Source organism: Olea europaea, chromosome 20, assembly GCF_002742605.1.
Source record: "Olea europaea var. sylvestris chromosome 20, O_europaea_v1, whole genome shotgun sequence".
Classification (NCBI taxonomy): Eukaryota; Viridiplantae; Streptophyta; class Magnoliopsida; order Lamiales; family Oleaceae; genus Olea; species Olea europaea.
The window spans coordinates 19763081-19780347 of NC_036256.1; the positions used below are offsets into that span (position 1 = coordinate 19763081).

Genomic DNA, 17267 nt, shown 5'->3' on the forward strand with positions numbered 1-17267 from the left:
ATGGATGGGATTAAACTCTGACCTTTGACCAGTCTATCTATTTACACTAACCAACTTCCTCCTCTTGGGTTCCAAGAATTCGAGCAGAACTTCATAGAGATCTCAGAGAAATGAAATATATTCAAAACACTTGGTCGACCGCAAAGGACAAGGTGGTTACTCATTGACAGAGAACCAAATGGAGCATTTGGAAACTTGAGAAGAAAATAAGTATATCTTCATAAGTAACTTGCCCGGATGTCATTAACTAATTTAAGGAAATTCCATCATTTCCACGGTCCACATGACACTCAGTTAAAGATTAATTAACTAATCTTAACTAATCTCAATCTCACACCATTAATTGCAATTTTAGATTAATTATGTAGTAAAGAAGATACTTCATATCCATTTTCGGGCAATGCGGTTTTTAATTAAGATTGCTTATAATTTAAAATTCTAGCCTGATAGCATATTATCAACTAGTGTATTTGACTTGTTTCGTGGCTACTGGTAATAAACATTAAGATCCTAGTGGGTAAATGTAGTAGACTTATGTAAGTTAAATATGAGTTAGCCAGGCTGTTTGTTACATTAAAAAATTGTATCACTGTCTGAAATGATTGGATGAAAGCACTATATAAAGGGTTGTTATGTCTCCAAAAATAATCCAAGATACAAATATCATTACTTTCTCACAAGTTTTCTGCTCCTGAGAGTGCTACAGAAAATGAAATCTCGAGGGAGGTTGCGCCAAGGGTGCTCCCTTGCCTAGGCAATGGTGTTTTGCTTGATAGCCACCAGCGTAGTTGCAGATAAACCTTATATACATGCATCCCCGCCACCACCATATATTCACAAGTCGCCCCCACTACCTTATTTATATAAATCCCCACCTCCTCCATCTCCACCACCACCATCTCCATCACCACCACCTCCTTATGTGTACAAGTCGCCACCTCCTTCATCTCCATCACCACCACCTCCCTATGTGTACAAGTCGCCACCACCTCTGTCTCCATCACCAACACCAACCTATGTTTACAAGTCCCCACCTCCTCCGTCTCCATCACCGCCGCCACCATCTATTTACAAATCCCCACCTCCTCCATCTCCATCACCGCCGCCACCATCTATTTACAAATCCCCACCTCCTCCATCCCCCTCTCCACCACCTCCCTATGTTTACAAGTCCCCGCCTCCACCATCTCCATCGCCACCACCTCCGTATGTTTACAAGTTGCCACCTCCTCCACCTCCATCACCACCGTCTCCGTATGTTTACAAGTCCCCACATCCTCTGTCTCCATCGCCCCCACCTCCCTATGTTTATAAGTCGTCGCCTCCACCATCTCCATCACCACCACCACCACCTCCATATGTTTACAAGTCACCACCTCCTCCGTCTCCATTACCACCACCTCCCCATGTTTACAAGTCCCCACCTCCTCCGTCTCCATCGCCCCCACCTCCCTATGTTTACAAGTCGCCGCCTCCACCATCTCCATCACCACCACCTCCGTATGTTTATAAGTCGCCACCTCCTCCGTCTCTATCACCATCGCCTCCTTACATCTATAAATTCCCACCTCCACCATCTCCATCACCACCACCACGCTACATTTATTAGTTATATATTTATGGTATAAATATAAAATGTGAAAGAAATAATTAAATTAGATAAAGTGCCAAAGTGGTGGGAAACGTGGTATCTGTATGGGACGTCAGGGGTTCGAGTCACTCCCCACGTAGATATTAAAATGTCTTGATTTAATGGGTAAAACTAGCTAGTATTTTCTGACTGTTTGTTTTTGTAACAACCCACTAACAATCATTAAAATTCCCACTACTCAGTTATTAAAATTCTGAATTAATCTCTGATCATGGTGGAGACTGTTACTTCCATCCTGCATGTATAAATCCATATCTTGTTTTGGGAAAAATACACACAAAAAAGAATATAGAAAAATCCTCTTGTATCAATCCTTCATTCTCATATTCTGAATTTCTTATACTCGGGTTTTTACATATATTCTAGAGTACAATTGAGAGTTCTGGAAAAATCATTCGTGATTGCTGCACAAGTGGTTTACGATCGTTGTATCCTGGGAGTGATTGTCCACGGAGGTCGCAGCAATTATTAACGGACAATTTCACTTTAGGATATCGTGCTGTCACGAGACTCGATCGGACGATAAATTTTATATTTCTACATTTTATAGTTCTGAACATTACTGCAACTAATTATTTTTTCCAACAATCTAAAGTGAAATTATCTTTATAATTAGTTGCCATGTCTGCCGTAGATATATCTGTTCCTAAGTATTCTAAAAAGCCTGAGTTGTTTGATGGAAAGAATTTTAAGAGATGGCAAATGAAACTGCGATTTTATTTGACAACACTTAAAGTCGTTGATGCTATTGAATCAGATAAACCCAGTTTTGCAATTGCTGATAATCCTACTGATAAGGAAACAGAGGATTTAGCTAATTGGGAACATAAGGATTATATGTGCAGGAATTATATTCTGAATTGTTTGACTTTAGATCTATATGATGTTTACTACTCGTTTAAATCTGTAAAAGAGTTATGGAATTTATTAGAAAAGAAATATGCTACAGAAGATGCTGGAACCAAGAAATTTGTTGTGGGAAAGTTTTTAGATTTTAAAATGAATGATGTTAGAACTGTGGTCAGTCAAGTTAAAGAATTGCAGATTATAATTCACGAAATTTTTGCTGAAGTATATAAAATCTGTGAGGGCTTTCAAGTGTCAGCTATAATTAAAAATTGCCACCTTCTTAGAAAGAGTATAAAAATAGTTTGAAGCATAAGAGAAAAGAAATGTCATTAGAGGATCTGATTATTAGGATTAGAATCGAGGAGGACAATAGAATGGCAGAACGTAAAGAAAAGCCAGACTTTGATACCAAGGCTAATATTATTGAAGGAAGTTCTAGGATTAAGAATCCAATTCGAAATTTTACAAGGGTTTAGAATTTTAAAGGCAGAAATAAGGGAAAACAATTTGTAAGAAAGAATAATCGGTCTAAGCCCTAGTTTAAAAATAAAATTATTGGTGATTGTTTTGTTTGTGGTAAACCAGGTTACCTTGCAAAGGATTGCAGAAATAGGAAAGGAAAAGTTGTGAAGCATCAGGCACATGTGATAGAGGATGGGAATATCTCTGCTATGGTGACAGAAGTGAATCTAGTAAGCAACATGACAGACTGGTGGGTAGACTCTGGAGCTACCAAGCATATTTGCTGTACGAGAGGTGCATTTTCTTCATTCACTCTCGCTAGTGATGGAGAATGTCTGTTCATGGGGAATGCTTCCTCCTCCAAAATCGGGAGGAAAGGAACTGTGACGCTTAGATTTACTTCTGGAAATATCCTTAATTTGAAGGATGCCCTTTATGTACCTGATATTAGGAAAAATCTAGTGTCTGAATCTATCTTAGTCAAAAAGGGTTTTAAGATTGTATTTGAAAGTGGTCAAGTTGTACTGTCTAAGGGTGGTTCCTTTGTTGGGAAAGGGTATGCAAATGAGAGTCTGTTTAAACTCAATGTCTCTATGATTAACAATAAAGCATCTAACTCTTCCATTTACTTGTTGGATTCTTATGATTTGTGGCATGCTAGACTTAGACATGTCAATAAAACTTCTATTAAAAAATTAATGAATTTGAGAAACATTCCCAAAATCGATAATTGTTCAAATTCAAAATGTGAAACGTGGGTTGAATCTAAGTATTCTAAAAAATCATTTCCTCGTGTTGATAGGACTACTTCGATCTTAAGTTTGATACTTTCTGATTTATGTAACTTAAAAGGATATGTTACTCGTGGTAGGAATAAATATTTCTTAACTTTCATTGATGATTGTTTTCGATATTGTTATATTTATCTACTTAAGAGCAAGGATGAAAGCTATTCAAAATTTATTTCCTATAAAACTGAAGTAAAGTTTTAAGATCTAATAGAGGAGGAGAATATACAGGAGATTTTGATAAATTTTGTGTTGAGAATGGTATTATTCATGAGACTACTCTACCTTATTCTTCCCAATTTAATGGTGTAGCTGAAAAGAAAAATCGAACCCTTAAGGATATGGTCATCTCAATGCTAAGCTCTTCTGAATTACCTTTTAACATGTGGGGGGAAGCACTTCTTATTGCATGTTATATTCTTAACAGAATTTCTAGTAAGAAAAATAATAGGTGTCCTTATGAAATGTGGAAGGGCAGAATACTTTCATATAAATATCTTAAAGTGTGGGGGTGTTTAGCGAAAACTTCTATTCCAGCACCTAAAAGAACTAAACTTGGTCCGAAAACTGTTGATTGTGTTTCTATAGGCTATGCTTTTCATAGTAATGCCTACAGATTTTTAGTCATTGACTCTAAAAATAATTTGATTGAAAAGAACACAATATTTGAAACTAGAGATGCTAAATTTTTTGAAAATAGATTTTCGTTTAAAGAAAAGTCTGAAGGATCAAGCAATTTTTTTAGTATTCCTCCTAGTGTTAGAGAGGAGACATCTGAATTAAAAGAAGCTGAAATTAGGAGAAGCAAAAGACCTAGGACCACTACTTCTTTCGGTCCTGACTTTATAACCTACTTAATAGAGGATGATCCTAGTACTTTTGGTGAAGCTATGTTTTCACCAAATTCTATATTTTGAAAGGAAGCTATAAATAGTGAATATGATTCAATTGTGTCTAATAATACTTGGGAGTTAGTGGACTTACCTCAAGGATGTAAGACAATTGGGTGTAGATGGATGTTTAAGAAAAAATTTAAACCTGATGGCTCAATTGATAAGTATAAAGCAAGACTTGTAGCTAAAGGCTATAAACAAATAGAAGGAGTTGACTTCTTTAATACTTATTCACCCGTTACTAGGATTACCTCTATTAGGATGTTAATTGCAATTGTCTCACTGTATGATCTTATTATACATCAAATGGATGTTAAGATTGCATTTTTAAATGGAGACTTAAAAGAGGAGATCTATATGGATCAGCTTGAAGGATTTGTTGTAGAAGGTCTTGAGGATAAAGTTTGTAGACTTAAAAAATTCCTTTATAACCTTAAACAAGCTCCTAAGCAATGACATGAAAATTTTGATACAGTTTTAACATCAAGTGGTCATGTGATAAATGAAGCAGATAAATGCATATATAGCAAATTTGAAAATAATTGTGGTGTGATAATTTGCTTATATGTTGATGATATGCTGATTATGGGAACTAGTTTAAATGTGGTTAATAAAACTAAACAGTTTCTGAACAAGCACTTTGAAATGAAAGATTTGGGTGTTGCTGATGTTATTCTAGGAATCAAAATAGTAAAACATTATGAAGGAATTATTTTGATCCAATCACATTATGTAGAAAATGTGCTTAAGAAGTTTAATCAATACAACTGTATTCCTGCTAAAACACCTTATGATGCAAGCTGTCATTTGAGAAAACATTCAGGTCCTAGTGTTTCCGCTTTAGAGTATGCTAAAGTAATCGACAGTCTCATGTATCTCATGAACTATACAAGATTTGATATAGCATATGCTGTCGGTAGACTTAGCAGGTATACTAGTAATCTTAACAATGAACATTGGGATGCTCTCATTCGAGTCTTGAGATATTTGAGATACACTCTAGACTGGGGAATACATTACACCAAATTCCCTGCTATACTTGAGGGATATTGTGATGCTAATTGAATTTCCGATACCAATGAAAGTAAATCTACAAGTGGATATGTATTTACATTAGCAGGCAGTGTTGTCTCCTGGAAATCCACTAAGCAAACCTGCATTGCTAGATCTACTATAGAATCTGAGTTCATAGCTTTAGATAAGGCAGGTAAGGAGGCTGAATGGTTAAGGAATTTTCTTATGGATGTTTCTTTGTGGTCTAAACCATTTCTAACTATTTCAATACATTGTGACAATCAAGCAACTATCTCAAGAACTCAAAATTCATCCTACAATGGAAAGTCTAGACATATTCGTAGGAGGCACAATATTGTGCGTCAGCTGCTTAAGGATGGGATTATAGCTATTGACTATGTGAAGTCAAGTGATTATATTGCAAACCCATTAACCAAAGGATTGGCTAGAGAGCTAATTCAACAAACATCGAGGGGGATGGGGCTAAAGCCTATTATTTATTAGATCACCTATAATGGAAACCTAACCTTGCAATTGGAGATCCCATGGTCAAGGTTCAATGGGACAACAAAGTTATTGGAGTGGTTTGTGGGGGTACTACATTGGATTTATTCCAAACCCCCCTCTATGATGCATATTACCAACTGTATTGATTAGAGGATGAGCTAATGCTCTTAATGCTTACTATAGCTGATATTCAGTGGGGCGTTTATATACAGTGCACCCTTGATAATAGCACCTATTTGAGAGTGGAAGTGGGGTCGCTTCCTATGAGAATTGAGGCTAATTCTCTAGAGCACTCAAAGAAACCAGGAAAGTTCACTGCCGAAATGAACACAACCGCGAGAACTCAATGACTATTCTAGAAATTATGTGTGTGTTCTATTGTCTCAGTTTGCAACTATAATTGTAGAGTTCAAGACATAGTTCACTCTACAGTTAGTAAGCTCGATAGAATAAACAAAGCCAAGGTTCAAGTCGATAGACACCTAAGCTTGCATGATTTCTATCGTACTCCAGAGTAATATTTTCATTTATCTTATTTCTTTCATGTGGGGGATTGTTATATATTTATAGTATAAATATAAAATGTGAAAGAAATAATCAAATTAAATAAAGTGCCAAAGTTGTGAGAAATGTGGCATCTGTGTGGGACGTCAGGGGTTCAAATCACTCCCCACGCAGATATTAAAATATCTTGATTTAATGGGTAAAACTAGCCAGTATTTTTTGACCGTTTATTTTTGTAACAACCCACTAACAGTCATTAAAATACCCACTACTCAATCATTCAAATTCTGAATTAATCTCTGATCATGGTGGAGACTGTTACTTCTATCCTGCATGTATAAATCCATATCTCGTTTTGGGAAAAATACACACAAAAAAGAAAATAGAAAAATCCTCTTGTATCAATCCTTCATTCTCATAATCTGAATTTCTTATACTCGGGTTTTTACATATATTCTGGAGTACAATTGAGAGTTCTGAAAAAATCATTCGTGATTGCTACACAAGTGGTTTACGATCGTTGTATCCTGGGAATGATTGTCCACGGAGGTCGTAGCAATTATCGACGGGCAATTTCACTTTAGGACATCGTGCTGTCACGAGACTCAATCGGACGATAAGTTTTATATTTTTGCATTTTATAGTTCTGAACATTACTGCAACTAATTATTTTTTCCAACATTTACAAGTTGCCACCTCCTCCATCTCCATCTCCACTGCCTCCTTACATCTATAAATCCCCACCTCCACCAAAGCAGCAGGAGCATCCACCATACAATCATAAGTGACCACCATCTCTGCCAAAATATTACTATAGTTTACCTCCACCTCTACAAAACTACTAATTCTACAGTTGACTTGTGCCAACAAGAATAATTAATTTTAAATTCAACAAAAAATTTGATAATTATGCATTTTTTTAAATTTTATTTTACCAAGTGTATTTTATGAATAAATATGGTCTTAATGAAGATCTTTGTAATTTGTACCTCTTCAAAGGATTTGTTTGTATTGCATTTTTTCAAACAAAAGATGAATTTCGTATTTAGATTTCTTCCAGGCTGCTAATATGGAACAACTATTGTTACACCCCTATCTGAACCGCCTCGGAATGCCCACCACCACACAATCCGACCTGATAGACACCCATCCGAAGTGATCTCACCAATGCTGCGAGACATAGGCTATCCTGCTGAATTGACCGAAGCGCTCTCGTCCCTGAGACTGAAGCGAAGTGGACCTCTGTCAGAAGATTCGCTGCCAATTTCAGAAAGAGATTTTTGCCAAGATCCTCTCTGCACCTAAGGTTTAAATTGATTTGAGTCTCCATGAGGCTAGTTGATGTGACTTATCAACTTTATGTCAACTCAACTCGGGAGAAATAAGCTGTCCGCCCACTCTACAGACCGGCTGATTGACGCCTATGAGCGGACACCTCATACCGTCAGATGTGTACACGTGTCCCACATCCAACGGTTCATCCCACCTACATATACCCAAGGTTTGGAAAGAGACAAAGGTAATGAAACTCTTACTACATAGCACTCCATAGCAAGTTTATATATTTTCTCCTCCCCCTTAGTGTTTTGACACAACCTCTAGGTATTGTTCCAACCACCTGAACCTGACTTGACCGTTGGAGTGTATACGGCCTCCACCACCCCCGCTGGTCCCGACCATGTGCGTCTGACTGTGCGTCGATTGTGTGCAGGGAGGAATACGTGGAGTAGCTATCAATTGGCCACGCGGAAGGTCCAATTTTCGAGGTCAACAAATTGGGGTTGTTTGTGGGAAACACTTCCCATTGAAAGTTCTGTAATCTCCACCGGAGAAGTTACTGGAAAACTAGCGACTAACCCTGAAAAGGGCACGTTTTTGAAAAAGAACAAAGTCGAGTTACAATCCAAGTTCTCACCACCCTTGAAAAAGGAGATAGGATGAGCTATAGCCATGAAGACGACAACCCCATGAGAGCAGCCTCTGAAGAAGAGGTGCTCCATAACAATGTCACTCACCAGAGACCCCATCACCGGTGTCGCCGAGGCGCAAAAATGACCATGCTCACTGAAGGTATGGCTCAAATAGCGACAGGTATGAGAGACATCGCAGCTCAGAATATGGCAATACATGAACTCCTCATCGAAGCCCGAGGTCACCCGAGCTCTCAAATGCCCCAAGGATCTTATCCAGTACAGGAAGCCCCAGTATCTTGTTCCCGAGGCCACACCAGTCAGCACAGAGAACGCTCCCTCGAAAGAGAAATGGGCGTCGATGCCACATCTTATGTGCAAGGGAGCCAACTATTAGAACCCCACTTGGGGGATAACTTCCCTCAAGAATATGAAGAACAAAGATCCGTAAGCGTCCTTGATCGGATAGGGGAGGATCCTAGCAATAGGGTCCGCCCAGTGAGAAGATCAGTTCGGCCAGATCAGAAACAAGAACATGAGGAACCTAGTTGATTGGGGGAGTTGAAGAGGGGCACCTCCACCTCCCCAGAACATTCAAGATGATGATGGGTCTTGTCGATCTTATGAGATTGATGATGATGATGATGATAACCTCCATTTCTCAAGGGAGATCCGAAGCTTCCCAATGTCAGCTAATTTCATGCCTCCTAAGATCCCTAAGTATGAAGAAAAGGGGGACCCGGAGAAGCACCTCACCAAGTATATGACACAGATGAGCCTAAGGGGAGCCTCGCCCTCCTTGAAATGCAGAGCTTTCCATTTAACACTAGGCGGAGCCGTCGAAGTGTGGTACAGCAGGCTCTCTCTCCTAAGCATTAGAAGTTGGCCAGATTTGAAGAAAGCATTCTTGAACCAATACCTCTCACACAGAGAAGGAGAGGCACTAGTGCAACGCTTGAGGTAGGCCCCTGGGGAGACACTAAAAAGCTATCTCGCTAGGTTTACAAACACAATCACCTACTCTGAACAGGTCACTGACAGAGAAGCCCTTTCAGCCTTGAAAGGCAGGCTCAACATGAACACTTTGTTTTGGAGGGACGTGCGTAGCAAGAATCCCTCCACCTATGACGAACTGGTGAAAATGATGAGAGTGAAAATTGTTACTCAATAATGGACTCAAGCAGGTCACACAATAGTTTCCACCTCCGGACAGGCACTGGCTTCTGCCACACTAAATGCAGTCCCGGTATTGGCATATGAAAATGCTCCTGGCAAAGCAGGGCCATCTGGAAGAATCGATAGCAAAAAAAAGAAGAAGAAGCGATCAAACAGGCCTTTGGAAGGAGTAAGGTTTTGCACTTTCCATCAACTGTATGAGCATGACACTAGTGAGTGTCGAGACACCAATCGACGCCCTGATCGAAGCAACCCACACCCTTCCAGCAGGAACGAATATCCTCGTAGATCTGCCTCCCCGAGCAAGGCAGGGAGAGGGCACAGAGAGCAATCACCTCGGAGAAGAGAATCAAGAGACCGAGGTCAATCTAGATAGAGAAACCAAGCCCTATTTTCTAGGAGCCAGGTCATCAAGAAAATCGATACCATCATTGGGGACCCCACATTGATGGCAATACCAGGAATGTCCAAAGGAATTATACAAGGGAAACAAGGGACCCGCTAATGATCACTTACATTGTCAACGAGTCGTAAGCAGCCGATAGGATGGCCCCAATCACCTTCTTCCAGGAAGACGCAAAGGGGGTTCACCACCCCCATTGTGATGTTTTGGTTGTAAGAGTCGTATTGGCTAGAAACGGACTGAAATGCATGCTCATCAATAATGGAAGTTCGGTGAACATATTGTTCGGCTCCACCTTTGACAAAATGCAAATTGAACATGGGTTGATCCCCATGACCGACCCACTATTCGGATTCACTGGGGACAACATCATCCTACGAGGGCGGATCACTCTGCCCGTCGAGATGGGTTCGGCACCCCTAGTGGCCCAATACTTCATGGAATTTTTGGTGGTAGATCACAGATCGGCCTATCATGGAGTATTGGGCAGACCCGCTTTGAAAGATCTTTGGACCGTCATGTCCATCCACTACTTGTGCATGAAATTTCCAACTGAACATGGGATTGCTACGGTCCGAGGCAATTAGATGGGCTCCAGGGCATGCTACTTGAACTCACTGCGAAACTCGGAACCCCGAACAGTTAATGTAATCCTAACTGAGGTTCTCGCTGAAATCAGTACAGACGTGGAAATACTCGACGCCCCTAAACAAGGGCATACCTCTGAACAAGAGAAAGATGTCGACATGGAAGAGACCCCTGAACAAGGGCACCCTCTTGATGAATTAGATCCTTGGATAATTGACTCTGAACCAAATGCAACCCCGATGGAAGAATTGGAAACTTTCTCCGCTAACCCAGAAGACCCCAGTCAGGTCTTGCGCATAGGAAAGGCGCTGTCCCCCGAAGAAGAGATGATAAGATTCCTGAAAAGGAACTTGGATGTCTTCGCTTGGAAGCATGAAGACATGGTGGGAATAGATCCAAGGATCAGCTTCCATCATCTTAATATCAACCCCTCTTGTGCCCCCCATCGACAAAAGAGACGTGCCCACAACCCGGAGAGGTACGAGGCACTGAAAGACGAAGTGAACAAACTTAGCCGCAGTGGTTTCATAAGGAAAGTCATCTACTCGAAGTGGATATCCAACCCGATCCTGGTGAAAAAGCCCAGCGAAAAGTAGAGGGTGTGCGTAGACTTCACAAACTTGAATAAGGCGTGCCCTAAAGACAGCTTCCCGCTTTTAAGGATAGACCAACTTGTGGATTCCATAGCTGGACACGAACTTCTGAGCTTCATGTTCCGACCTGATGAGGAAGCTACGTCGTTTACTATGGACAGGGTCTATACTGCTACAAAGTCATGCCCTTCGGATTGAAGAATGCCGGAGCTACATATCAGAGGCCGATCAATATGATGTTTACCGAACTCATTGGCAAAACCATGGAGATCTATGTGGACGACATGTTAGTCAAAAGCCTCCGGGCAGCCAAACATGTAAGTCACCTAGACCGAACTTTCCAGATATTTAGAAAATATAAGATGAAGTTGAATCCCCTCAAATGCACCTTTGGACTGGCATCGGGCCAGTTCTTGGGATATATTGTCAATCAAAGGGGAATTGAAGTAAATCCAGTGAAAATAAGGGTCTTGCTAGAGATGAGGTCACCCTAGAAACCAAAGGAGGTCCAAAGCCTCAATGGTCGGGTAGCCGCACTCAGTCGCTTCATCTCCAGGGCCACAGATAAAAGTTTGCCTTTCCTCAATGTGTTAAAATAAGGAAAGAAATTCCAATGAACTTCGGAATGTGAGGAAGCCTTCCAGGCGCTGAAAAAGCACCTCGGAGAGGCGCCCCTCTTGTCAAAACCTAAACCAGATGAGTCATTACTGCTGTACTTAGCTGTTTCGGATGTGGCAGTCAGTGCCGTCCTAGTCAGAGAAGAAGGTGAGCGTCAGTTGCCAGTGTACTATGTCAGCAAAGCACTTCTCCCAGTTGAAACACGCTACCCAGACATGGAGAAATTGGCACTCGCCCTTATCACAGCCTCAAGAAAGATGCCATACTTTTAGGCCCACTCAATCGAAGTTCTCACCAATTTTCCATTGAAGTAGGTGATGCAGAAAATAGACGCATCAGGACGCCTGCTAAAATGGGCAATCGAGCTCAGTGAATTCGATCTATTGTTCTGATCTCAACACGCCATCAAGGGCCAGGCCCTTGCAAATTTTATGGTTGAGTTTGCCAAAACCCCAAAAATGGAGGCGATAATGGAACCAGCCGAGCCCCCCCCACATGGAAACTTTTCGTTGATGGGTCCTCAATAGAGACTGGCTCCGGGGCAAGAATCGTCTTGGAAAGCCCGGAAGGCCACAAGCTAAACTGCGCAGTAAGGTTCGACTTCAAAGCCTCGAACAACGTCGCTGAATACGAGGCCCTTCTGACAGGTCTTAGACTTGCTAAAGAGATGCAGGTCAGAAGGCTCCTGGCGAGCAGCGATTCTCAACTTATAGTGAATCAGGTCAATGGGAACTTCACGGCCAAGGACAGTAGCATGGTTGCATACTTGAAGTTGGTTCTGAACCTAGTTCCTCATTTTAAAAGGTTCGAACTGACTCAAGTCCCTCGCCTAGAAAATACACATGCAGACGCCCTTTCAAAACTGGCCAACAGCAAGGATTCAGAGCTGCTAAAGGTTGTCCCTATTGAGCACTTATCAAAGCCCTCCACCTCCGAAGGTGAAGAGGTACTATGGATAGAAGGCACCCCATTGTGGATGCAACATATCATTGCCTATCTGAAAGATCAATCCCGCCTGCCTCTAGAAGCAAGGCGCGAAAGTTAAGAAGAAAGACGGTACACTTCGTCCTGCAAAAAGATACTCTTTACGAAAGAGTCTTCGCCTCGCCACTTCTTTGATGCGTGGGAGGCGAAGAGGCCACATACATACTCAGGGAAATTCATGAGGGAATCTGCGAAAATCACTCCGGAGGAACGGCTCTGGCACATAAGGTTCTCCGTCAAGGCTACTTCTAGCCAACCTTGAAAAAGGATGCTTGCCAGTTTATCCAAAAATGTGACAAGTGCCAGCGCTTCTCAAATATACAAAGACAGCTTGCTCAGAGCCTCTCCGTAGTAACCAGCCCTTGGCCATTCGTCAAGTGGGGCATTGACTTCCATTCCCAAAAGGAAGAGGAAGTGCAACTTTTGCCATTGTCGCCATTGACTACTTCACTAAGTGGGTCGAGGCTGAACCCCTTACCAGGATCACCGAGGTGAATACTACCAAATTCGTCTGGAAGAACATCATTTGTAGGTTCGACATTCTCCACTCCTTAGTGTCTAACAATGGAAGGCAGTTTGACAACAGGAATATGTGAGACTTATGCGACGAACTAGGCATAAAGAAGGACTTCTCAACACCTCATCACCCCCAAACAAATGGGCAAGTTAAAGCAGTGAACAAGACTATCAAGCACACCCTGAAAAGAAAGCTTGACACCTCAAAGGGGGCCTGGGTTGACAAACTCCCCCACGTCCTCTGGGCTATCAGAACTTCTAGCTGAACTGCAATAGGTGAAACACCATTTTCCATGACCTACAGAGCCGAGGCTATGAGCCTAGTCGAGGTCAGGGTCCCATCATACCGTCAGATACACTTCAATGAGATCAGCAACGACGAGACTCTAATAAGTGAACTGCACCTCCTTGAGGAAAGGAGGGATGCCTCTAAAGTGAACTTGGCAAAGTATCATCGAAAAATGACCCGCTATAATAACTCCAAGGTCAAAAACAGAACTCTTCGCCTAGGTGACCTCGTCCTCAGAAGGGTCTTCCAATCTTCAAAATCGACTGGGTCAGGAGTGTTTGGACCAAAATGGGAGGGCCTTACCGCATCCGCAAGGAATCCCAACCTTGTCCTTTCGAAATTGAAGACATGGCAGGAAAGGCACTGTCTCATCAATGGAACATCGAACACTTTTTTGAAAGAGAGTCGTTGCTTCTGGAGATCAACAAAGCTGAGGACAAATTGAAAGAAATCTCTTCCGAAGTTATGATTGAAGACTCTTTGATGACCAGTTTGGCTGCACAGATGAAGGAGCTTCAAGCAAGGATGGACGACTGCAAGGTGAGAATGGCTGCTAAAAAATGTAATGCCTCCTAAGGAATTGAGCGAACCAAGTCTTTGGTCAAGCAATACAAGAAGCTGGAGGTTGATGATGATTTTGTGGCTGAATTGAATGTCACTTCTTCTCAGCAGAACGAGGATTGGGAGAGACTTAGGGAAAGAATTCGTTCAGTCTAGGGCGAATTTTAATTAAGACATTTAATGCCTTAACTTTTCTTTTTGTAACTTTGTATTAACTTTCCTCGTGTAACCTCATACTGATGTCCATTGGTAATTCTGAACATACCAGCAGCCATTATCATTAATGAACAATTAATTTGTCTTCTTGTGTACTTACTGACGTTGTCTTTAATCGTCAACTCCCAAGCATTTAACTGCTTTATGCTAAGATTCACGCACATTTTCTCTTGGTATTTCTGTCTCTTTTCCCAAAACTTCGGGCTATTTGATTCTAGTTACTAGGCACGAATGTGGCTGTTCATATTCTGTCTCTTCACCTTCACGCCTCTATAAATGCACTTATATTCCACACTTGTCATTTTCATTTTCATTCTCTTCTTCAAAACCAATTTGCTACCATTATTTGGCATTTTGATAATCGATCCAAAACCTTCATCTTCCATGAAAATGGATCATTTGATTCGCCCATTTTGCCATCTTTTTTTATGTCACTTTTGATATGGGAGATATAGAAAATATTCTTTGGCAGCGAAATTCTTCCCATCGTCTCCATGTTCCTTACAAGAAGTTCGATGATGGAAGATAATTTTTGAGGATGCCTGCAAGCCACCTTGCTTGCTGAGAGTGCTTCTCAGCCTCCTTACCCGTTATTGCAGCGATGCATTTAGGAAATGTGAGGGTGCTTCTTCTTCCTTTCTGCTTGCTGAGAGTGCTTCTTGGCCTCTTTGCTTGCCTTTGCAGCAATGCGATCAGGATGGCAATCAAGGTCAATTTACTCTCTTACTCGACGGTCGACCGGGAGATTAGTTTGCTCTTAATTGTAGCTTATAGAGTATTTAGTATTTTATATTTTGCAACTTTGTAATGAACGTTTGATAATAAAGGAATTTATTTGAACGTATTTTGCTCTGACCCTTTTTTATCTACGATCGTTCAACGCGATTTGATTACGCTTTTATTTGTTCACTTTCCCATAAGGAAGGAACATATTTTTTTAAATATTTGCCATTAATGAACCTCATGTGCTTGGTGCCGTTTAAATCTTTCAAATGATAGGCTCCATTAGGTAACACATTATTTACTTTATATGGTCCTTCTCAATTGGGTGATCACTTGCCATACTTTGGATCTTTGCTATCCAAAGGGAGTGTTATTTTCCAAACCAATTTCCCCAGACTGAACGACTTGGCTATAACTTTTCTATTATAAAATTTAGCCATTCTTCGTTTTTGAACTTACAATCTATCTAGGACGTCCAACTTTAATTCGTCCAACTCCAATAAATTTTGAACTAGTGATTCGGTATACTCATCACCACTTAACTTATGCTGCAAACACACTCTGATCGATTGCACGTTGATTTTCATAGGCAAAACGGCCTCCTGTCCATAAGTAAGTTGGAAAGGAGTAATTTTGGTAGTTGATCAAGGTGACGTCCTATAAGCCCATAAGGTCTTATTTAGATATTCGTGCCAATTTCTGGCATTTTCATCTATCATTTTCCTTATGATATTTTTTAGAATATTATTAGAAGATTCTGCTTGTCCGTTGGATTGAGCGTAATATGGTGTACAGTTCACTAATTTAACTCCAAACTCGTTCAAGAATTTATTCACTTGATCCCCATTTAAAGATGTTTCGTGATCTACCATCAAAGTTTGTGAAATTTCAAATCTATAAATAATGTGATCAGGATAAATTCTATAACATTCTTTTGGGTGATCTCCTTTAAAGGTATCGCTTCTACCCACTTAATGAAATAATCAGTTGCAACAATAACAAAGGTATGTTGCTTAAACGATGAGGATAAATCTTCCCTATCAAGTCTATCGTCCAACCCTTAAACGATCAAGGTTTGATAATAGGTGACATCTCTCGTGCTGGCGCCCTTTGTATTGGACCATGCTTTTGGCATGCTAGACAACTCTTTGCATATTGAACGCATGATTCTCCCATCTTTGGCCAAAAATATCCGTTCCTAATAATTAACCATCTCATCCTTTGGCCAGCTTGATGAATTCCACATATCCCTTTGTGTACTTCAGCCATGATCGTCCTGACTTCTTGCAAACTTACACATTTTAGCAATATACAATCAGAGCATTTTTTAAACAACTCTTCATCTATTAGTGTATAGTTTAGCAAACGCAACTTCATTTTTTTTACTATTTCCTATATTAGGTTCTTTAAGGAACATTTTAATCTCTGCCCTCCAATCTATTGTATCTCCATCTTGTATGCAATGAATTTTAATTGTTCTCGCCCTTCTTTGGACCACGGGCAATATTGTTCCATACTTATAAGTAGACTTCCAATTTAAAACCTTTGAGTACCCTGAGGCCATCTGGGCCAATTCGTTTGCTACGTTATTATATATCTTATTGACACATTGAAACTCTATTTGGTCGAATTCTTCCAACAACTCTTGGGCGATTTCATATAACTTGTAATGGAATCACTCTGGCATTTAAAATCACCAACTAATTGGTGAATTACCAATTGAGAATCGCCTCTAACGATCACATTCTTTACCCCCATATCTATCATTAATTCTAGGCCTACTATTAAGGCCTCGTATTCGACCTGATTGTTGGTGCACATTCTGTCCAAAGTGAATGCGAACTTGTAACAAATCCCTAAAGGATTTATCAATTCTACTCCTGCACCTTTAGAGGTTTTCGATCCATCGAAATATAAAACCCAAGGTTTTAATTCGAATGAATTGATCTCTAACTCAATTTCTTCAGGCATATCAAGGCAGGGATGGTCGACCAGAAAGTTAGCCAAAGCTTGATTTTTGAT

The 17267-nt window shown here is 40.6% G+C and overlaps 1 protein-coding gene across 1 annotated transcript; it reads left to right on the forward strand.

Annotated features, from left to right (window-relative positions):
- Positions 1-757: 757 nt before the first annotated feature.
- On the forward strand, positions 758-1609 carry LOC111369177 (extensin-2-like). The gene has a single exon (XM_022990653.1). The coding sequence runs from the start codon at positions 758-760 to the stop codon at positions 1607-1609; it is 852 nt and encodes a 283-aa protein (XP_022846421.1).
- Positions 1610-17267: the final 15658 nt, after the last annotated feature.